At 43.8% G+C, this 23,366-nt stretch overlaps 1 protein-coding gene across 1 annotated transcript in view; it reads right to left on the reverse strand.

Moving 5' to 3' along the window:
- Positions 1-10,734, reverse strand: part of NACA (nascent polypeptide associated complex subunit alpha) — a 55,660-nt gene extending 44,926 nt beyond the window's left edge. The window contains exons 1-13 of the mRNA XM_088473118.1: positions 10,612-10,734; positions 9,079-9,150; positions 7,670-7,816; positions 6,519-6,572; positions 5,041-5,106; positions 4,866-4,931; positions 4,013-4,063; positions 3,479-3,544; positions 2,975-3,046; positions 2,780-2,836; positions 2,588-2,653; positions 2,413-2,475; positions 1,073-1,138 (exon numbers count right to left, since the gene is read on the reverse strand). Coding sequence (XP_088329244.1) covers positions 1,073-1,138; positions 2,413-2,475; positions 2,588-2,653; positions 2,780-2,836; positions 2,975-3,046; positions 3,479-3,544; positions 4,013-4,063; positions 4,866-4,931; positions 5,041-5,106; positions 6,519-6,572; positions 7,670-7,816; positions 9,079-9,148 — 844 coding nt within the window. The 5' untranslated portion in view covers positions 9,149-9,150; positions 10,612-10,734. The remainder of the gene's footprint in view (positions 1-1,072; positions 1,139-2,412; positions 2,476-2,587; positions 2,654-2,779; positions 2,837-2,974; positions 3,047-3,478; positions 3,545-4,012; positions 4,064-4,865; positions 4,932-5,040; positions 5,107-6,518; positions 6,573-7,669; positions 7,817-9,078; positions 9,151-10,611) is intronic.
- Positions 10,735-23,366: the final 12,632 nt, after the last annotated feature.

The raw sequence follows: 23,366 nt of genomic DNA on the forward strand, positions 1-23,366 counted from the left end.
ATTTTTTCCCTTTTTTTCACCCCAATTTTTAAATTATTTTTTGGGGTGTCCCTAATTTTTTTTTAAACTTTTTTTGGACACAGTCCTTTTTTAAATGTCATTCCCAGGGGTGCAGGCTATTTTTTTTAAAGCCTGCACCCCTAAACCCCAATTCTGCACTTTTTTTCGACACCTATTCAATGGTGAAAAGTTATCCCCGTTTTTTATCAAAGACTTTTCAAAACTGCGATAAGTCTTTGAAATTGAATACGGTGTAAAAGTAAAACCTGCGATAATGACGTCATACCTCCGATATTAACGCAAAAACGATGTTATCGCACCCATATTGAATACCCCTGTGAGAGGTCAATTAGACACTACATTCTAGCGGCTCCAAGTTCTTACAGTACCTCTGGACTCATATTTGATCACAGCTCCATAGGGCTGCATACAAAAATCTAAGAGTCCGGGCGAGATCGGGTTGCGGTGCCATTGGCTGCGTTTCCATGCTGTTACCCCATCAACTTGCCTCCCTCATGTCTTATGGAATTGACCCCTTTATTGGGAGCTAATAGTAGGATGTTGGAACCAGAGCCGTAGCTAGACTTTTTGGTGCCCTGTGCCAGAAAGAGCATTGGTGCCCCCCTAATTTTTCAAAGGTACATAATGCACCCAAAAAAGGGGAATGGCCTCATCAGGAAGGGCCAGGGAAGAGATAGGGGAGGCCAGGAGATGCTGGGGATGAAATTAGAGGAAGCTATAAGTGAGAATGATAATAAACAGAAATTTGACAGGCCCAAACAGTGCCCCCTGACCTGTGGTGCCCTGTGCGATGGGTCCGGCACACTACCCTAGCTGGAATAGTGGTAACTGGTGAAATCCTTGATTATATTCCAGTAATGGACTTTACCAATAAGGACATGTAATCACAGTACCTGGTGCTTCAGAAACAGCACCAGGAACATCAGTGGGTGGGGGCTGTGGTTTAGGGACTAAAGAGCGCCATTTCATTGGACCACAATTTTTATGGGTAGGTACTAATGCCATGTTGCATTGGCACTGAGTTCATAAGTAGTATCCACACAGGTTTTACCTGGAGTAACAGAAGCAGCAGTAGGGCTTGCAGGGACCTCAGAGTGAGCGCTCGCTGTCTTTGGAACTAAACAAAGAGACCATTATATAGACTACACACACAGCAGTGCTGTAAAATATAAAATTGGCTATCAAAAAATGTAATCTGGACCTATACAGATATTGTAGATCAGAAATGAAAGTAACCAAACACTGCAAAATGGCCCATCAGATTTAGGGCCATGCAGTCAATACCTGGAGCTTTGGATTCCACAACTGGCGCTGCAGATTTATCAATAGGAAGCTGTGTCTTAGGAGCCAAAGCAAAAAATAAGCTCACTGTAGGCCAGAGGCAGGCTGGACACCCCATTTAAGTATTATACATATGATATTCTTTACAACTAAAAGGTTCATAAATCTAATAAATAGTGAGGCCAAGCGAAATAATGCAGTTGTACAATGACTCCGGAGTGCAGAATCACTGACTGATCACATTGTTTCCCATGGGATTAAGTTGTATGGTCCGAGTGCTAAATTGCTGCTACTGTCTGATAAGGCAGCCTGTACTGCCCAAGTATGAGCACCTTTAGATCAGGTAGCTTGGCCTGACGGCCTTAAGAGTGATTTCCAAATTAGCTACACACACTGATGGTCAAATTGGACAGATCCTAACATTTGCTGGCAGCTGCTTCCAAATATGAATATTAGCAGCATGAGTGAAAAACAGTTGCGATTGGGGCCGGTTTGGACAGATTCACTGATAAGTTCAAACACTAGTGTAAAAGCTTGGACGAGCGCAGAAGTCACATCAACATAAATGCACATGAAACAGTGGTAACTGGTGAAATCCTTGATTATATTCCAGTAATGAGGAGGAGGAGGTGATTGCAAGTGAACCAGGAGCAGCGTTGGGGACCCAGCCTACTTTGGCCTTTTAAGCCTTCTGTGGTGGTGCAGAGCTGCTGAAGCTCAGGACCCATTGCTATATCCTAGCACCAGATCTCAGCAGCATCGAGAGTCATTGGGAACCTTACTCCTCAGCACATTTGCACAATATTTGGATGTCTTTTAACCTATGTTTTTAATGTTTATTGTCTTATTGTGAAATAAATTGTATAATTTCTCCTTGATCATTCCCATTTCTTCAAAATATATATTATATATATATATATATAATTTTTTTTTTCCTAAGGCTACTAAAGACACTCATGTTTGCTTGATTTGTACTTTGAAGTTGATATTACTTCTTTTCGTGCCAACTGGAGCTGCAGGATTGTTAGATTGCGCAGATACAAGCAAAACTCATTATTTAAACAATATATTCCAGTAATGGACATTACCAAACTCATGCAGCCATCATACCTGAGGCTTTGGAATCCGCAACAGGAGATTTTGGGACAGTGGGTGGAGGCTTTTTCTTTTGGGCTAAAATTAGTAAATAAGCTCAGTGTGTGGTATCTTTATGCATGGGCTCGCTCATACACCTGCTACTGTAACATATTTTAGTCCCTACATATCACCAGCATGTTCTCAGTACCTGGAGCTTTAGATTCAGAAGCAGGAACTGTTGGTACATCAGCAGATGGAAGCTTTGCCTTTGGGGCTAAATCAAATATATAAATAGGTTCATAATGAGGCTCCAGGCATGGTTTCTGTATTTAAAACTGAATTGGGACTAAATAGTAGTAAACCAATAGAGTGACTCAATAAGGACATTTAATCACAGTACCTGGAGCTTCGGAAACAGCGCCAGGAACATCAGTAGGTGGGGGTTGAGTCTTAGGAGCTAAAGAAAAGTAAAGAAGCTCATTGTTTGGCACCATACAACTTTTGCATCTATTGCAATATAATGTACTAATGCCATGTCGAATTGACAGATTATTTTTTGTAATCAAGATCATTAGTACATCTATATATGTAATACCTGAAGTTATAGAAACAGCAGTAGGGTTTGCATGGACCTCAGAAGGAGAGTTCTCTGTCGGTGTCTTAGGAGCTAAACAAATAAAACACTATACTTAGCGTATGTAGAACACAATACTACCATTTCAGAGAAAGGAGGATAAATGGTTATCTGAAATTGACCTATGAGAACTATAAAGGAAACATTTTCAATTTCTGGACCAACCAGAGACAGAATAATTCCAGTAACTAAGGACATCACCACTAGTTACAATTGTTAGCAGTTTCCTAGAGAGCTTCATGTCAATACAAAGATTTAGGTTTAAGAATAGGCTCTACTGGTGTCATTAGAAGAGGCTGTCTCATTTGAGCTACACAAAACCACCTCCATTATATGAACCACACACAGATGCACTTGCTTAACTTCTACTACAACAGATGAGAATACATGTTCTCTAAAACTGGTAGAATAACATGCTAGCACTCAGTTTCAGAAAACACTATTAAAACCATGCAGCCATGATACCTGCAGCCTTGGAATCAGCTACAGGTAATACAGGGACATCAGTTTGTAGAGGATGTGTCTTTGGAGCTACAATTAAATCAATAGTCTCTTTAGGGAAAAGACAGACTTGTCAAAGACATATGAAACATGACATAACATTCTAATGTATCCCTATGGGGCTGCGAAACAAAAGTATGCGGGTTCAGTGGTACCGTAAGTGCAAAATACAGCCGCACTTATTCATGATACAAGGACAATCGCACCTACTTGGATCAAGCCTTTTATTTCCCATAAGAGATGCAAGTTTGTCTCAAAACATTAAATTATGCTTTAAAACCTGCAACATCTTTGCCATGCTTATGACACTAACGGGATTATTTACATTTTGACAATAATCCGTATGATGGAGCCTTCCAAAAAGGTTTATTCTGTCAAGTCACAGGGAGCTTGTCACCGTGGCAAAAAAATTATGCGCTGAAAAATTCATATCAAGCACCTGACTCTAAAATGGGAGGAAAACTAATGTGCTATTCAAAACAGACATGCAAGCAATACCTGAATCGTCAGAAACAGGGACATCAGTGGGAAGGGTCTTTGCCTCTGGAGCTAAACAATAATAAACAAACTCACTGTGTTGAAAAAATTATTCTTGCATTCTGTATTCTAATACTGAACAAGGATGGCTATCGGACACTGCAAACTGGCACATCAGATTAAGGGCCAAGCAGTCAGTACCTGGAGCTTTGGAATCCATTACTGGCACTGCAGGTTTAACAATAGTTTAAGCAAAAATAAATAAGCTCACTTCATGAACACCATGCTGGACAATAAACCTGATTTGGTATATTTATTGATTGATGATGCATAATAGACTCTTCACAACTAAGCAGTCACAAATATCAGCGTGTTGAAAAGGTAAATTAATGCCATCGGAGTGTGGGATTGCTGGCTGACCACACTGGTTGCACCCTTTGTTGGTATTAGGTTGTGCCCTATGGTATTAGGTTTAGTCTGTGCCAAACTACCTCATCGGTCTGATTCGGCTGCACAACTGTTGAGTATTCTCATCTGCCCCCGTATGGACACTTTTACATTAGGCTTTTGGCCGGACTGCCTTAAAAGATCTTTGTCCAATCTGGCCACACATGAGGGCATTCAAACTCGAGAGATCCAAGCATTAGCTGTGGCAACAGAATAGCACACCGACAAATGAGCTTCCCATTATGAAGGTTAGTAGCAACAATGATATGCAGGTTTTGTGGTTCAGGCCTGTACGGACAGGTTTAGCTATACGTTCAAACACCATAGAAGAGTTAGGACCAGGCCAAATCCATATAATAAATGCAAACCATTGATAGCAGATTATCCCACAATGGACATTACAAATCAGCTCATGCAGCAACAATACCTGAGGCTTTGGAATCAGCAACAGCAGCTTTTGAGACATCAGTGGGTTTAGGCTTTTTCTTTTGTGCTAAAATGTGTAAATAAGCTCAGTGTGTGGGTTTCATGCATGGGCTCACTCACTGCTACAGTAACATATACTTGTCCCTAATCACACATTACCAGCATATTGTCAGTACCTGGAGCTTTGGAACCAGCAGCAGGAACTTTAGGGACATCAGCAGGAGGAGGCCTGGTCTCTGAGGCTAAATAAAATATATAAATATGTATACTAACACATACCACACATGGATTCCGTGTGTAACACTAACTTGGGAACAAAAGATTGGGACATGCATCTCAGAACTCAGAGCTTTGGAAACAGCACCAGGCAAATCAGTGGGTGGGTGGGTGGGGGGTCGGTCTTAGGAATTGTATTTATTAAAACCTTAACCAAAAAAATAAATAAAGAAAAAGGAGCAAAGAGGCTCATTGTACTGATACATACAACCTCTATTTCTTGAAAAACATTTTGGATTAGATGAATTACAACATATTTGATGGTAACTAGATATGGCAAGTTTACACATTCAGGGCCAAGCAATCAATACTTTGAGCTTTAGAAAAAATAGGCTCTGGTAGGGGTCACAGCGGCTGAGTGCTCCGTCTGTAAGGCCAAGAAAGAAATAGGCCAAATGGTGGTCTTAGTACTGGAAATTCAACAGACTATTCCCACAATTCATCTAATGAGGCCCATACATCATTGTACGGGGCCTTTTCCCAATTCCCCAATCCCCAGGGGCATCTGTGAAAGCAAAAATTTTGTATTTCCATGATTTGCCAATTCCGACTAAAATATGACCAGGATCTGCAAATCTGAGATTAACATGGCCGATCAGCGGATCTAGTCGGCCGCCGGCAGCATGGGGCAACTAAGGGTATGTACACAGGAAGGTTTGGACAAGTGTCTCACTTTTTATTCAGCGTGCTGCTCTGTGTTTCTGGAAACACAAGAGATATTACAGGTTCCGGATATGGCGCTTTTCAACTCCTATACATGCACAGCATAAAGACAAATACATTGAGGGGGCAATTCAATTGCTTTTTGGGAGGTGATAATTAAAGGGTGCCAGATGGAATAATTCAATTTAACATTCATGCGCTTGTCGCGCCCAAAAGCACCGGGTTTAGCCACGCAAAGCGACTGAACCCATCTAAGCTAATGGACGCAACCGGAAAAGTGCAGTTTGAGCGCCCAAAACCTGGACTTTATGCACATTTCCGCTCGCCACTTGAGGACACTGCAATGAGAAATGTGGGTGCCCGCGGTATTCACGCCTGATCGGAGCAACAATTGAATTGCCACGACAGGCCCCCAATAATAGCACACAAATGTAGCAAACAGAGACAATCCAAACAACTGTGGTCTTGTCAGCCAGACATTAATTTTAAGGTTGCTACTAACTGTGCAGAACTAATGCAAATCTACATACAAGATATTGGAGACAGCATCAGCATAACCAGCAGTGTTCTAGGTCTTTATCTTCAAAGTAAAAAACCTTCACATACAGACACTGTTCAACAACTAAAAAGCCAAACTACTCCCTATAACATGTTAGTGCCTTACTGGACACAGCACACCATTAGTGAGGGATGCAGAACACTACAGTCAGCATACCTGGAGGTTGATGTACAGGGAGTGCAGGAGGACCAGTGGATGGGGGTATAACATCTAGAGTCGAATAAAGTGACAAATACAGCACAATGTAAAACTATGCCAACATTTCAAAGCAAAGTAAAAGATATGGTTCACATGTAAATGTCTTTTCTGCATGCCATGAATTTCACTGGCATTTATTTTTCATTTCCATAGATTCGCCATTAGATCAGTTAATGCCAACCAATGTGTCGGAAAGAGTTATAGCGCTAGATTTGACGCTACATTTTAGTTGTTAAATGTTTCTGGAACATGCTATGGAGATGGCATATATATTTACTTTCATTTCAACCTAAAGGAAATAACTAAGATTTCACTTGTCTTTTCAGGATAGGAGTTAAAATATTGTTGAAGTGTGTAAAAAAATAAATATGTAAGGCAAATGTAACAGTAGGGCAGAAATGAGAAAAGCGGACATCTGCTGCACTAGCACCGTGCCGGTTAACTGAATCTGCCTGCTCAGATCATTGGTAACCTATGGACAGATGATATTTAAAAAAAAAAAAAAGGAAAAAGCCAAACACAAAGCGTAAATGGTTGTGATCAGTAGACCGTGCGGTAAAGAAAAAACTTCAATTGATGTACTAGCTCAGCACTTTCCCACAAGCAGATTAACAGACATGGGGAGGCAACTTCATAGTGCTTAGGAGGATAAAAAAAAAAAGTAGGTAATTAGAATTATTTTACATTTTGCCTTATGACAAACAAAAGATAAAAAAAAAAAAAGAAATAAAGACAGATGATAAATGTAAATTAAGTAGGAGCTAAATGCGAGTGCCAGCATCAGACAGATCTGTGGAATATCACACAGAAACCACCCATAAGAGCTCTGCGGGTAGATAACACTTGCTTTCCATGCACCAAAACATAGTTGTGACCAGCTTCCAGCTAATTCCCTAATAACCAGGGAACCAAACTACTAGCCTGGCAACTACTAATGTGTCAGACTGACAGATGCACTGTTTAAGTAAGACAAGCACCTATTATGCTTAGTTACATATTAGCAAATACAAATTGGTTATTAACCATCTCTGCCTTGACTGCAGGGAACTTATATTATTCTTTAGAATGAGCCTGCTTGTTCTGTGCCACTGATGGTTAGACAGACCTACCTGAAGGCTCCAGAGAGGCTCCCGTGTGTGCTGCCTCCGTCTGAGAAGCCTCACTAGCCACTTCCAGGTTCTGAGTGACCGTCTCCTTAGGTGCTGCCACTTCAGTGGGTGCAGCAGCCTCCTCCCCAGAGCTCGAGGGAGAAGTTGCTGTAATACCAGCAGCAGGTGAATAATTGTGACTTTAAAACACTGTGTATTATTTCCACAACCACATGCTTGTAAACATTACGCAAGTCTTTATGGTTAATAAAACGTGAAAACCAAAATGCAAGCTTTGATAGGCGTGAGCTGGAAGAAAGAAAACACTCCTGTATCTGGTTTATTGCAGAAAGCCCCTAGTATAAAGCACATGAATACCTTAAGAACATTAACCAGGAGAACTAGGTATTTCTATACTGAAAAATCTTAACAGTATTTGCAAGTCACAGGTCTCCTCCTTTGTAAAAAGGCCTTAAAAAGTAGACCTTGGTCATTGGAGTCCCAACTTGTAACTACACAATGCTCGTCATGAACACAGTATCTTTCAAGTAGCTCAGCAAGATATGTGACAAGTACAAGATGTATATTAGAGTAGTCACTGCTTGTAGCGTTTTACAAGCGAGTTTTCTAAATAGCAGTCACTTAGGACCTTTGTAAGTATCCCCTCACCACAAACTACACCCCCCCAGTGCTGAAAGTAAGGAGGAAACCCATTGGACCCAACCTGTTCTGGCTATAAAGAAAACGTATGTACTAAATGCTACCCCTGGCTGAAATGGTAGAGCATCATTTAAATCATAAACAGCATTTACTAAATGCATAATGAGATAGTGTTTAAATCTCCTATCCAGTATTCACAGGCAGTAAGTGACACAAAGGGAAAAAAACTGGCAAAAGCTATAGTCTCAGTTTATATTGATAAAAAATAAAGACAATTAACGACATACTGCACACAACCAAGATAAAAGACGTGTTATTTTGTACAAACAACTAGTGAGGCCACACAAGCTCACAACTAGAATGTTTCCCCAATACACAGTGCTTCAACAACCCTCCACCAAAAAAATGCAAGCAGTAATCAAAGTGCAGTGAGGTACAAACCACCATGACGAGTGAAAATTGCTTTAAAAAAAATAAATAAAAAAACCCCCTAAACTACAAAGCAGACGAGTGGATATGAAACGTAAGCACACAATACAGCATTATTGTGTCACAGCACAAATGTGTACACAGGTCACACATCTGCAGTTTTCCCTCATTCATCGCAACCACTCCATTATAAAATGTAACTTTAATGTATGAAATGATAAGAGCACCACATCTGGCTTTCCTGCTGAATATAAACAGCTTTCAGACTGTTCTAGGAGTGGATGCTCGATGAATGATTTCAGGAATGTGAGCTAGAACATGCAGTAGACTCGAGCACATACCCGTCTCAACTTGAGGCTGGTGGAGTTCTTGTTCCGCAACTGGGACAGTTTCTGTGGCTTCACCAGGCATTTCTAAGAAAAATAAATAATGCATTTACCTTATCACACTTCATTAATAAACTCAATACATTAGACCATTTAATTGTAAAGTACAGTTTGTGTTAGCTTTTAATACAATGGATTCTTTTAGACCTAGCAGACCAATAGGAGTGAAAGTGGCAAATACTGCATATGCTTTAGGATCAGCTTACACATGCAGGTTCCAAACTCATACCCTACAGTATACTGTAAACTCAACAGTTTAGTTATAAATACCACAGTCAGTAAGACAATTTGGCACATATTGGATCCATTGCATTATCAGATATTTTTTCTGTGCATTGCTGCAAATCAAGCATATACAGCTATGAAACCATTTTAAGCAAGTAGAAGGACCATACAATTTGGGACATTTTGCTTCAATTTTAATTTAGTTAAAACATTACACAAATTTGAAGTAGACTAGCAAGGAGGAAACTAATATCACCAACAGAATATTTCTCATAGGCACCGGTATTCTCTCCCTCACTGAGTCACTATGAAAACTATATTTTTAAACAGGACAGGGCACAGCGATGAGATCATATCCCACAGCCAGGACAGGGCACAGCCATGAGATCATATCCCACAGCCAGGACAGGGCACAGCCATGAGATCATATCCCACAGCCAGGACAGGGCACAGCCATGACAGCAGATCCCACAGACAGGACAGGGCACAGCCATGAGATCATATCCCACAGCTAGGACCAGTCACAAGCATGAGATCAGATCCCACAGCCAGGACAGGGCACAGCCATGAGATCATATCCCACAGCTAGGACCAGTCACAAGCATGAGATCAGATCCCACAGCCAGGACAGGGCACAGCCATGACTGCCAAGATCAGGCACAACCATGAGATCAGATCACACAGCCAGGATCAGGCACAAACATGACATCAGATCACACAGCCATGACAGGGCACAGCCATGAGATCAGATCCCACAGCCAGGATCAGGCACAATCAGTAGGGGGCACAGCCATGACATCAGATCACACAGCCAGGACAGGGCACAGCTATTAGATGACACAGAATGGAGTTACGAGGAAGACCCCACAGCTTTATGTGATAGGTCACCAACAAGGGGCCACTATAGTATTACAGAGAGGCACACGCTGCCGGGACATGAGCCGGGTCCCCGCACTGAGAGGAGTACTGCGGGATGAGGCGGCGCAGTACAGCCAGTGCGGAAGCTCCGGTCACACACGGCAGGTAGCGCCCTCCTCTGCATGTGACAGCAACAAGTGCTCCTCCAGCCCTGACCCCTCACTCCCCATACAGCACAGGCTGCCGGCCGCTTCCCTGCGAGCTACACAGTAGCGGGACCCCGCTGCCCGGCCAGACAGTGACCACCCCGTACAGCACCCCACTCCCTGCCCCCGGGAGCCTCCTGGGCGATCATTTACTTTGCTAATACTCAGGATGGGGACGGATGCAGCACGGGACACTTACTGTGAGAAGAGTTCAGTTCCAAGATGGTGGAAAAAAAAGAACGCCCAGAGCCGAGTGCTTCCGGAATGTCGCGGCGCGTGGAGTATGTTCTTCCGGGTCATCGGCTGGTGTAACAACACCTGCTGCCTGTCATCACCCACGGGGGCCGGCCGGGTCCTAGTTCTTCTCAGTCTGTATTTGCATGTGGTGGTTGTAGTAACTGCAGCTGTCCTGGTCCCATAGCAACAGCTACACGGCTGCCGTGTGTGGGATGTGTCACACATACTGTATATATACACAGGGTGCGCACATGGCCGCTGTGGGAATAATCAGAATGTGTTGCCATTGATTGCTTACTGTACAAATAGATCAGAATGGTGACAATGGGCGCCATGGATCCTGTAAAGTGTGTGTCATATATGGCTACAATTCAATTTAGTTCTCATTTGTACAACCAAAGTAATTATTAGTGATGTATTTCACTATAATCCAGGAATTTATCATTACAATATCTATTCCCACAGGATCACTGGAACTCGTATTCTAAAAATCATGATATTTAGGTCCAAACCAGAGAAATGGTGATGTGGGCATTCATGCACGTTATAGCATTGGTTCCTAAACAGGGTGCCATGGGTCACTTGCAGGGGGTGGTGCAAGTTGGTGGTCAAGGACCAAATGAAATTATTTAGGATCATGTGATAGGCATCCCTGCCCACCACCACATAAGTGAACCTAAAAGTAAACACAATTTGCTTGATGTAATAATTTTTGCTGAATTTCTCAATAAGACATTTTTGTCCTAGGGGTGCTGTGAAAAAAATCCAGATACTGTAGGGCATAGGTTCTCAAACTCGGTACTCAGGACCCCAAACAGTGCATGTTTTCCACGTCTCCTCACAGAATCACAAGTGACATAAATGGCTCCACCTGTGGTTCTTTTAAAATATGTCAGTGAGTAATGAATACACCTGTGCACCTGCTGGGTGACCTGGAAAACGAGAACTGTGTGGGGTCCTGAGGACCGAGTTTGAGAACTTGGTCCTCAAACTCTGTCTTCAGGACCCCACACAGTTCATGTTTTCCAGGTGCACAGATGCAGTCATTACTCACTGACACATTTGAAAAGATCCACAGGTGGAGACAATTATTTCACTTGCGATTCTGTGAGGAGACCTGGAAAACATGCGTTGTATGGGGTCCTGAGGACCGAGTTTGAGAACCCGTGTTCTAGGGCAGTGGTTCTCAAACTCAGTCCTCAGGACCCCACACAGGTCACATTTTGCAGGTCACCCAGCAGGTGCACAGGTGTATACATTACTCAGTGACACATTTAAAAAGATCCACAGGTAGAGCTAATTATTTCACTTGTAATTCTATGAGGAGCCATGGAAAACATGCACTGTTTGGGGTTTGGGGTCCTGAGGACCGAGTTTGAGAACCTGTGCTCTAGGGCACAGTGAAGTAAGAAAGTTTGGGAATTGCTGCGCTATAGTGTTGTGTTTTGGCATCCACTCCTGTCCTGACACACCCAGTGAATCACAGGGCCCACGCCTAGACATTGTATGAATGCTGAAAAGGGGAGTGCAAACAATTTATCTATAAATGTCAGACACTTTTAAATCATGAATATTAATTATGGCACAATTCATACTTGCCTAGTTTTGAAAAAGCATTTCAGGAAAGTTTGTGACAGTAACACCTATGAGCGTGGCGTTACAGTGGCGTGCCATAATACTGACTTACTTTCAAATGTAAATGAACCCAAAAGCTGTTAGTAAGATCTATTTTTTTATGAAAACACACTGATACATGACAGAAAATGCATGTACCCATAGGGATCATTGTGCCTTATAACCAATGCAGAGAAATGATACTAATGACCCCATTTGAATGTAAATATCTGTTTATTTTTATATATAATATATTCACAGGGCCGGATTATAGGGAGAGCGATAGGGGCGATCGTCCTGGGGCCCCCACACACTGTCCCCGGCCCCCAGGGCCGGCGCAACCCGCTCTGCAAGTCCTGCACTGCAGGGAGACGCCAGGCTGAAGAGACACTCTCCCTGCAGCAGTTCTTGCTTCTGTCGGCTGCCGCTGCGTCTGTTACACTGAGACAGGCAGCGGCAGTCTACTGCTGAGCTCTTCATAGATGATGGGGGAGAGGAGTGGGGGAGCGCTAGAGACAGGAGTGCTGATTAACAAGCCGATCTGCCTGAACTGAAGGAGGCTAAGCCGCTGGGGTGGATGGCTGAGCTTCTGCTCCTCCTCTCTTCAGCTCTCTCCCTGCCTGAGAGATGGTGACGCTGGGAACAGGCAGGGACAGTCTGCAAAACATTTGCCAGTTTACAAGTGTTTTCAGACACTGTTGATTACACTTGTATAGTGGCAAGTAGTTTGTACACTGTCCCTGCTTGTTCCCAGCGTGACCCTCTGACCTCCCAGCCAGAGAGGATGTAGAGAAGGGACTGGGAGACAGCAGGAGTGCAGCAGCAGCAGCAGCCAGCACAGTAACTATGTTCTACTATTGGTGGGTACACACTGGGCGATAAAGTGAACGACTGAACGATATCGTTATCGTTCAGTTGTCCACTTTATCGTCCATTTTTAACCCCAAAACGATGAACGATAACAACAACGCGCGTTCACGCGGGTTGTTCGTCATCATCGTTCATCAGGCTGACATGCAGACAAACCTGACGACCTCGTCAGGTTGCTGCATGTCAGGGAATGGGGGAGAGAGCCCGGCGCTGAACGATATCGTTAATGATATCGTTCAGCGGCTGTGCTCAATGTCATGAACGACATTGAGCACAGCCTGCCGGGGACACACTACACGATATCGCTCAGGGAGCATATCGTGTAGTGTGTACACACCATATGAATGTGTGTGTGTCTATATATATATATATATATTATATATATATATATAAATTAGGGATGTGCAGGCTCGGATAGGTTCGAGTTTGCACGTGGAGTTCGGATTTTTCCCTCCAAAAAAACGGAACTCAGAACGAGGCAAAACGTCATCTTACATGGACGAACATCATCATTCCTGGACAAAAGACCAGGAATGATGATGTTCGTCCATGTAAGATGACGTTTTGCCTCGATCTGAGTTCCGTTTTTTTGGAGGGAAAAATCCGAACTCCACGTGCAAACTCGAACCTATCCGAGCCTGCACATCCCTAATATAAATGTGTGTGTGTATTAGGGGTGTGCACCGGCCACTTTTTGTGTTTTGGATCTGGATCTTTCTTCGTGTTTTGGATCTGGATTGGTTTTGCCAAAACCATCCTTCCGTGTTTTGGGTTCTGGGTTTTGTGTTTTGGATCTGTATTTTTTTGAAAAAAAGCATAAAAACAGCTAAAATCACAGAATTTGTAGGTTTTTCTGCTCCTATGCTATTATTAACCTCAATAACCTTAATTTCCACTCATTTCCAGTCTATTCTGAACACCTCACACCTCACAATAGTGTTTTTATGTCCAAAAGGTTGCACCGAGGTAGCTGGATGACTATGCTAAGCGACACGAGTGGGCGGCACAAACACGTGACCCATCTAGGCGTGATACTGCAGTGGCAGACAGGATGGCAGTTTGAAAAACTAGGCCCCAAACTGTACATAATGCAAAGAAAAAAAAGAGGTGCAAGATGGAATTGTCCTTGGGCCCTCCCACCCACCCTTATGTTGTATAAACAGGACATGCACACTTTAACAAACCAATCATTTCAGCGCCAGGGTCTGCCACACAACTGTGGCTGAAATAATTGGTTCGTTTGGGCCCCCACAAAACAAGCTGGCAATTAATCTGTCCCTGCACAAACTGGCTCTACGGAGGCAAGATGTCATCCTCATCCTCCTCATCCACCGATTCCTCACCCTCTTCAGTGTGTACATCCTCATCCTCACAAAGTATTAACTCGTCCCCACTTGAATCCACCACCACAGGTCCCTCTGTACGTTCTGGAGGCTGGTCTCCCTGGAAGAGCTGATAATTCATTTTGATGAACATCATCTTCTCCACATTCTGTGGAAGCAACCTCCTACGCCTTTCGCTGACAAGGTTCCCGGCTGCACTAAACACTCTTTCGGAGTACACACTGGAGGGGGGGCAACTCAGGTAAAATAGAGCCAGTTTGTACAGGGGCCTCCAAATTGCCTCTTTTTCCTGCCAGTACAGGTATGGACTGTCTGACATGCCTACTTGGATGCTGTCACCGATGTAATCCTCCACCATTCTGTCAATGGTGACAGTATCATATGCAGTGACAGTAGACATGTCAGAAATTGTTGCCAGGTCCTTCAGTCCGGACCAGATGTCCAAACTTGGTCCTGCCTGCCCTGCATCACCGCCAGCGGGTTGCTTAGGATACCTAAGTTTTTTCCTGGCAGCCCCAGTTGCGGGAGAAAATGAAGAAGGAGCTGTTGACGTGTCACGTTCCGCTTCAGCTGACAGTGTGTTCACCAGCAGGTCTTTGCACCTCTGCAGGCTTGTGTCGGCCGGAAAGAGAGACACCACATAGGCTTTAAACCTAGGATCGAGCACGGTGGCCAAAATGTAGTGGTCTGATTTCAACAGATTGACCACCCTGGAATCCTGGCAAAGCGAATGAAGGGCTTCATCCACAAGTCCCACATGCCGAGCGGAATCGCTCCGTCTTAGCTCCTCCTTCACTTTCTCCAGCTGCTTCTGCAAAAGACTGATGAGGGGAATGACCTGACTCAAGCTGGCAGTGTCTGAACTGACTTCACGTGTGGCAAGTTCGAAGGGCTGGAGAACCTTGCATAACACGGAAATCATTCTCCACTGCGCTTGAGTCAGGTGCATACCCCCTCCTTTGCCTATGTCATAGGTGGATGTATAGGCTTGAATGGCCTTTTGCTGCTCCTCCATCCTCTGAAGCATATAGAGGGTTGAGTTCCACCGCGTCACAACCTCTTGCTTCAGGTGATGGCGGGGAAGGTTCAAGAGTGTTTGCTGGCGCTCCAGTCTTCGGCACGCAATCGCTGAATGGCGAAAGTGGCCAGAAATTTTTCGGGACACCCAAAGCGTCTCCTGCACGCCCCTGTCGCTTTTCAGAAAATTCTGCACCACCAAGTTTATTGTGTGAGCAAAACATGGGACGTGCTGGAATTTGCCCAGATGTAATGCCCGCACAATATTGGTGGCGTTGTCAGATATCACAAATCCCCAGGAGAGTCTAAGTGGGGTAAGCCACTGGGCGATGATTTCCCTCAGTTTCTCTAAGAGGTTGTCGGCGGTGTGCCTCTTACTGAAACCGGTGATACACAGCGTAGCCTGCCTTGGAACGAGCTGGCGTTTCTGAGATGCTGCGACTGGTGACGCTGCTGCTGTTGCTGCGTAAGGTGATACATCTACCCAGTGGGCTGTCACAGTCATATAGTCCTTAGTCTGCCCTGTTCCACTTGTCCACATGTCCGTGGTTAAGTGGACATTGGGTACAACGGCATTTTTCAGGACACTGAGGACACTTTTTCTGACGTTTCTGTACAGTCTCGGTATCGCCTGCCTAGTGAAGTGGAATCTAGACGGGATTTGGAACCGGTGACACACTACCTCCATCAATTGTCTAAATCCCACTGCACTAATGGCGGATACCGGACGCACGTCTAACACCAACATAGCAGTCAAGGCCTCAGTTATACGTTTTGCTTCAGGATGACTGCTGTCGTACTTCATCCTCCTCGCTAAGGACTGTTAGAGGGTCAATTGTTTAGTAAAAGTAGTGGTGTTCCTACTTCCTCTCTGGGATGATGAACGACTCCCAGCAGCAGCGGCAGCAGGAGGCGTAGCAATGCAGGATCCTCCGGAGGAATCCCCAATAGGAGAGTCAGTCATGCCAGTGACATGGCCTGCAGGACTACTTCCGATCCTGACTAAGGAGGAAATTGACGAGGAGGGAGTTGACGGTGTGGTTTGCAGGCGCTTGGATGCAACAGGACAACAGGATTTAGGTGTCCCTGGACTGCTTACGGTCTTAGCCAAAGTTTCTGAACTTGACAGTAACTTATTATGAACGCGCTGCAGGTGCCGTATAAGGGAGGATGTTCCTAGGTGGTTAACGTGCCTACCCCTACTTATTCCACCTTTACATAAGGTACATATGGCAAGACAGTTGTTGTCTGGATTTGGATAGAAATATTGCCAGACCAAAGAGGTGGAATGTTTGGTCTTCTGCCCAGGCATGACTGTGATGGGCTTTTTCATCCCACGGACAACTGTCTCCCCCGGAGCCTGATTTAATCAAACCACATCACCATCAGAATCCTCCTCGCCAACTTCCTCAGCGCCAGCTACACCAGTATCCTCATCCTGTTGTACTTCAACAGTGACATCTTCAATTTGCATATCAGCAAGTGGACTGTGGGTGCTCCTTTCAGCACTTGCAGGGGGCGTGCAAATGGTGGAAAGAGCCACCTCTTCCCGTCCAGTGCTGGGAAGGTCAGGCATCGCAACCACCACCACACTTGGACTCTCCTTGGGGATTTGTGATATCTTCTTAGAAAGCACAGTTCTTCGCTGTGCTTTTGCCAGCTTAACTCTTTTGATTTTTTTAGTGGGAGGAGGGCTTCCATCGTCATGTGAAGCTGAACCACTAGTCATGAACATACTAGGGATCGACCTTAGCCGTTCCTTGCCACTTCGTGTCGTAAATGGCATATTGGCAAGTTTACGTTTCTCTTCAGCTGATTTAAATGTTTTTTTCAATGTCATTTTCCTGAACTTTGTCATTTGGGATTGTATGTGCCCTCTATTATGACATTGGGCATCGGCCTTGGCAGACGACGTTGATGGCATGTTATCGTCTATGTCATGACTAGTGGCAGCAGCTTCAGCACTAGGAGGAAGTGGTTCTTGATCTTTCTCTATTTTATTTTTATCGGAGAAAGTTTGGTCCTCCATTTATGTTATATCGATTTGATATATACGTGCGGCTAAACACAGAAAATATTTTTTTATTTTTGCTGGAGAGTAGTGCACTTTGTGGGTTACACCAGCCTTTAAGAAATGAGCCAGCCGGCTCTTTACTTATGGGACACAGGGGCACGCTTGGCGCTGCTCCTTTGTTGATGCACGTGCAGCTACTGCGCACACAATTCACAAACACAGAAAATATTTTTTTTTTTGGTTTGGACTGGAGTGTACTTTGGGGTTTACAGCACCCTTTAACGGTCAAGCCAGCCGGCCCTTTACTTATGACACAGGCGCACGCTTGGCACTACTTTGTTGATGCACGTGCGGCTACTGCGCACACAATTCACAAACACAGAAAATAATTTTTTTTTTTGTTTGGACTGGAGTGTACTTTGGGGGTTACAGCACCCTTTAATGGTCAAGCCAGCCGGCCCTTTACTTATGACACAGGCGCACGCTTGGCACTACTTTGTTGATGCACGTGCGGCTACTGCGCACACAATTCACAAAGACAGAAAAAATATTTTGTTATTTGGTTTGGAGTGTACTTTGGGGGTTACAGCACCATTTAACGGTCAAGCCAGCCGGCCCTTTACTTATGACACAGGCGCACGCTTGGCACTACTTTGTTGATGCACGTGCGGCTACTGCGCACACAATTCACAAACACAGAAAATAATTTTTTTTTGGTTTGGACTGGAGTGTACTTTGGGGGTTACAGCACCATTTAACGGTCAAGCCAGCCGGCCCTTTACTTATGACACAGGCGCACGCTTGGCACTACTTTGTTGATGCACGTGCGGCTACTGCGCACACAATTCACAAACACAGAAAATTATTTTTTTTTTGGTTTGGACTGGAGTGTACTTTGGGGGTTACAGCACCATTTAATGGTCAAGCCAGCCGGCCCTTTACTTATGACACAGGCGCACGCTTGGCACTACTTTGTTGATGCACGTGCGGCTACTGCGCACACAATTCACAAACACAAAAAATATTATTTTTTTAGCACTTGGGGGGAGCACCCCTGATGGACAGAGAACCCCCTGGACAACACTACAGCACCCCTTTAGGACTGGGACACTGCACAGGACTTTGGAGTGGACACAGCCCCTATGGAGAACTGACTGCACAACACAGTCCAGCCAGCCCCTATGGACTTTGAAATAGTGGACACAGCCCCTATTAACAACAGCAGCACAGCACAACACAGCCAGCCCCTATGGACTTTGAAGTAGTGGACAACAGCAGCACAGCACAGCACAACACTACTCTACACTACACTACACAGCCCAGCCAGCCCTAACTCCCACCCTCCCTCTTCACTGTCCACAGCCGAGTGAGAAAATGGCGCCGACGCGGGTACCTTATATAGGATCCAAAACCCGCGAGACTCGGAAGGCGGGATGATAACGTTTTGCCTCGATTTCAGATCCGAGTCAGGCGGGAAAAGTCGAGCCTGACTCGGATCTGCCTCGGATCGGGGGGGCTCGGGGGGTTCGGATTTCAGAAATCCGAACCCGCTCACCCCTAGTGTGTATATATATGTATATATATATATATATATATATATATATATATATATATATATAGGGCCCCCACATGTTTGTTGCCCAGCGGCCCCCACAGACCTTAATCCGGCCCTGTATATTCATAATGGAGGTAAGGTAAAATCAGGGAGATTACTAGGCTCTTCAGGGAGACAGGGTGATTGCTTCTATTTCAGGGAGTCTCCCTGACAATCAGTGAGAGTTGGCAAGTATGGCACAATTACCTATTGAAGATCCTCCTTAATATTCTAATGCATACAAAACTAAAGTAAAATTCTTAAAAATTGTGTAAGCATATGGCACAACAAGATTAATTGTGGCAGAGTATCAGATTTTTAAAAAAATGTATTTTATAGTGAATACATTTTCTTTCAACTATAAATGTAAAAGCAAAGTATTATGTGCATGATAATTAATTTTCTTCTAATTACTACATCACAGCTCCTATAATGGGTTAAGTCACTTCTAAATTAGGTAGTGACAGGTGCATAAAACCCCCACCCCTGGATGGTATATAATGTGACACCTCCTCTCAAGCTGTTTCTGGGAAATATATAACATCTGAAATAACATGTGATAACACAAGAATATGTGGACCGTACATGTTCCTTCAGCAATTCACGAATATATGTATACTTACGTATTTCACTATTACTTTTATTGCAATTAAGAGTGTATAGAAATCTTTGAGATTATATTCAGTATCACTGTAAGTTGTGTGAGTTGCAGAAGACTGCATTTGTTGAATGTCCTCAGGTCTAGAGAGGATAAGGCCTTCCTTTTTCTTTCTAAAGTAAACAAGTGTATGTCTGATGTAGCAGCCATCTTGTTTACTATATTAGCAATAAGGATTATGGGTTTAGAATGTGTCAGTGTGTACAGAACAGCAGACAGCAAGTCTCAGTTTTTATAAACAAAAAGAGTTAAATCAAGATAGCATTTGTCTGCTGTCAAAGCCGGATGATTGGCTGAGACCAGATCTTAAATTAATATCGGGCGACGCCATCTTGTGTTGCCCCTGACGACGCCATCTTGCGTCGTCACCATGAAATCATTGTGTGCGATGCTAATATGCGATTATTAGCATCGTGCGTCTGCATTGCTACCGCATATTAAGAGTCCTAACATACCCCATACGCACATTAAATAAAACATAAAATATACAAGACGTACAGCACACAGTTGCGCTGTTTATCAAAGAACTCTACACATAAACGCACCACGCATATTAGCGATTCCACGCAATATTCTTAATAGATATACCGAAACTTATAAAAAGGTTCCTCCACATTAAAAGCTAGAGGTTTTATTAACAAATACTTATGATGTGAAATATAATGTATACGATATTTAAAATATATAAGCTAGTAGAAATATCATGGTACCATTCTAAACCACTGTTTATTTGCAGATTTCCGGTTCGATCCGCTGGGAAATCGCATCATGCGTTTGCAAGATATGAACTATATGAAAATAGTGGTCAGAATGTGAAAATGTATGAAGTGTGTTTTTACTAGTTTAAACCAGTTCTTCGGCGGGAAAACCACACAAAGCAACATCTGAGGAACTGGGACATACCCCTAGTGATGCTATATGAACTGTCCAATGAACTGCATCGTACCAGAATGTCCACGAGCAAGACCCAATGGAAATCCGTAAACTAGTTTCTTTGTTCTGGGAGGGTATATAGCTTGCATGCTGGTTCTACTATACAGCCATTCTCTTTGGATGACCACAGGCTTCTGGACTGATGACTGTATGCTGGGACCAGTGCGTATGCATATGTATTGGGCTGTATCGTATATTTTGTATTTAATTGTCTTTGCGCTAATTGTGCTAGATGAAAGCGTGTACCTTTCTTTTTCAATGCAATAAGAATTTTTGTGCTTTGGAACCACAATTATTGCCTGGACAGCGATTATCTCTAGCAATTTAAGTGTATTCATAGATGGGGGCTCGCAGTTGATATCACGCCACTGTGATTCGCATGATAGTGAACGGCCCTCGATTCTGCAACAAAGGATGGAAGGCGCCATAAGCGGGCAAGAACGCACTGTGTTTTAAATCCTGCTGCCATTCATTATTGTGGAATCGATGTCCTTTATTGTGTGATCTTAAGGGGCGCTGATTAGGAATCTGAGGACAAGAGAGAAAGGTTTATTTATTTTATTGTCTGTCCGTGTTTTGTGTGTTAGTTGCATTATTGTGTATGTGACTAGTCGCAAAATAGCGTAATTTTTATTTCCGCGCTTTTGTGTATCAGTCGCATTATTGTGCATGCGACTAGATGCACAATAGCATATACGTGTTTCCGGTATTGCTGCCACGTGTTCAAACATATTTAAGATTGCATTGTTGTATTGATAGTGTGATTACATTGTTTAAAGTCTCTTAATCATACTGCCATATCTGAGAAAAAGTTTAATTTCTTTTCTGCGCAGAAAAGGTGCATGATAGACGTATATTTGTGGTGAGAATAGGGGTACTGTATGTTCCCTATTTACTAGGGCTACTGTGTGCTTCCTAGGGTACACAAAAGCAGGTGTATTGCAGAAAGGAATACTGTGTGTTTCCTACTGATAGGAGTACTGTGTGTTCCCTAGAGGTGAAATCGGCTCTCAGCGTGATCGCAAAATCCATTGATCGGTTAGGTTCTTTGGGCATTGCGATTGAACCACACGTTTGGGGCAGATCGTGATTGTGAACTGACTTGTGGAGGAAATCACTGCTAAGCGGTGGAGAGTACTCGGAAAGGGATTTTATTTTTTTACGGGGTACTGTGTGTTCCCTATCCTGAAGGCAGGATATTGTATAGGTGGCATTCTGCTGCTTGTTGTGTAGGTTAACTGTAACGATTAGCGAGTTGGTTGTACACAGCGGGTGAAGTTGAGTGGATGCAGGTTGTGAAATTTCGTCCACCGGTCCACATACTAGTGAAAAGTGCTTAGCGTTTTCCCAGATGGGTGCCAGGCTGTCGCTGGGTAGGGTGGACGATGTGCTGCTTTTGGAAGGGACGACAGGATCGGCAAGGCATATAATGCATACAAAGTACGGAGAGTATGCAACTGCACACTGTAATGTATGGATTAAGATGATGAGGAAGTGTGTAAAACCTTTTCCGAAGATTGGCAGTTTTGATGAGGAAATATTGAACAATGTTAGAGATAGTATCTGTGTAGTGAAATCTCTGAAGAAAAGAGTAGAATATAACGATTGTTTGAAACTGTGGCAGCATGAGGGAAACAACGTGTGCACGCGGCGCGAAATAGCGTCGCGCTCACAACGCAAGAGAGCGCACACGCAACGCAAAATAGCGTGTGCGCGCCACAAGGGAGTGCGTACGCACGGCATGGTAGCGTTGCTGAAAGTACAGCTAGTAGTGCAGGCGCACCTCCACCGCCCTGCGCGGTGGAAGGTGAAGATACAGCCCATACCAAAAATGATAAAAATGTAACAAGTAACTTGTACCCTGTCCTGAGTAATTATAAGGAAAATGTTTATGAAGCAGATGATGAACCTGTTGTAGTGTCTGCCATTTCACATGTTGTACAAATGTTAGTTATTCCACCACAGCAAGCACAGGGAGTGACCCCACCAGGTATAGCAGCAGAGGTGACACCATCAGCTGTAGGGCCACCAACTGAAGCGATTGCTGCGGTTGGTGGAAGTAATATTATACATTGCAGTAATTGACTGAACCCCCCAAGTACCAAGGCCAAAGGTAACGGTGTGGTAGGCATGCATCCAGTCGGGACAATAACAGTTCCCAAAGGGAATCCGGACGCAGGTGGTGTAGTGCCTACAATGGAGGTAGCAATGCATTGTCCATGGACGAGAACGGAGCTACATTCCATAATGACAGATTTCCCTGACCCTAGAAAAGAGTTAGCAAAGTGCCAGAGATTTATAAAAGATTTAGGTAATGCTCATGAGCCAACCAACAAAGATTGGCGGGTCTTATTATGGGCATGTCTTCCACACAATACCGATGTGAAAAAGTTTATCACGGCTTGTGTATTGGATGGAGATAATTCCTTAACTGATGAAAGTAATCAGGACAACATAACCCGCATAATTACCCAATTGACCGTATATTTTCCAGTGGTAGTTAACTGGAATAAAATTTTTACAATTAAACAGAAGGAGAGTGAGTCTGCAGAAGATTATGTCACCAGAGTGCTGCAGACTATTACCCAGTACACTGGGATAGAGGACATAAAAGATAGCACACACCACAGGGGAATGGTCATCACAGTACTTATGGATGGTCTTAAAGACAATC

This window comes from Taudactylus pleione, unplaced genomic scaffold (genome assembly GCF_031769625.1).
Source record: "Taudactylus pleione unplaced genomic scaffold, aTauple2 ptg000130l, whole genome shotgun sequence".
Lineage (NCBI taxonomy): Eukaryota > Metazoa > Chordata > Amphibia > Anura > Myobatrachidae > Taudactylus > Taudactylus pleione.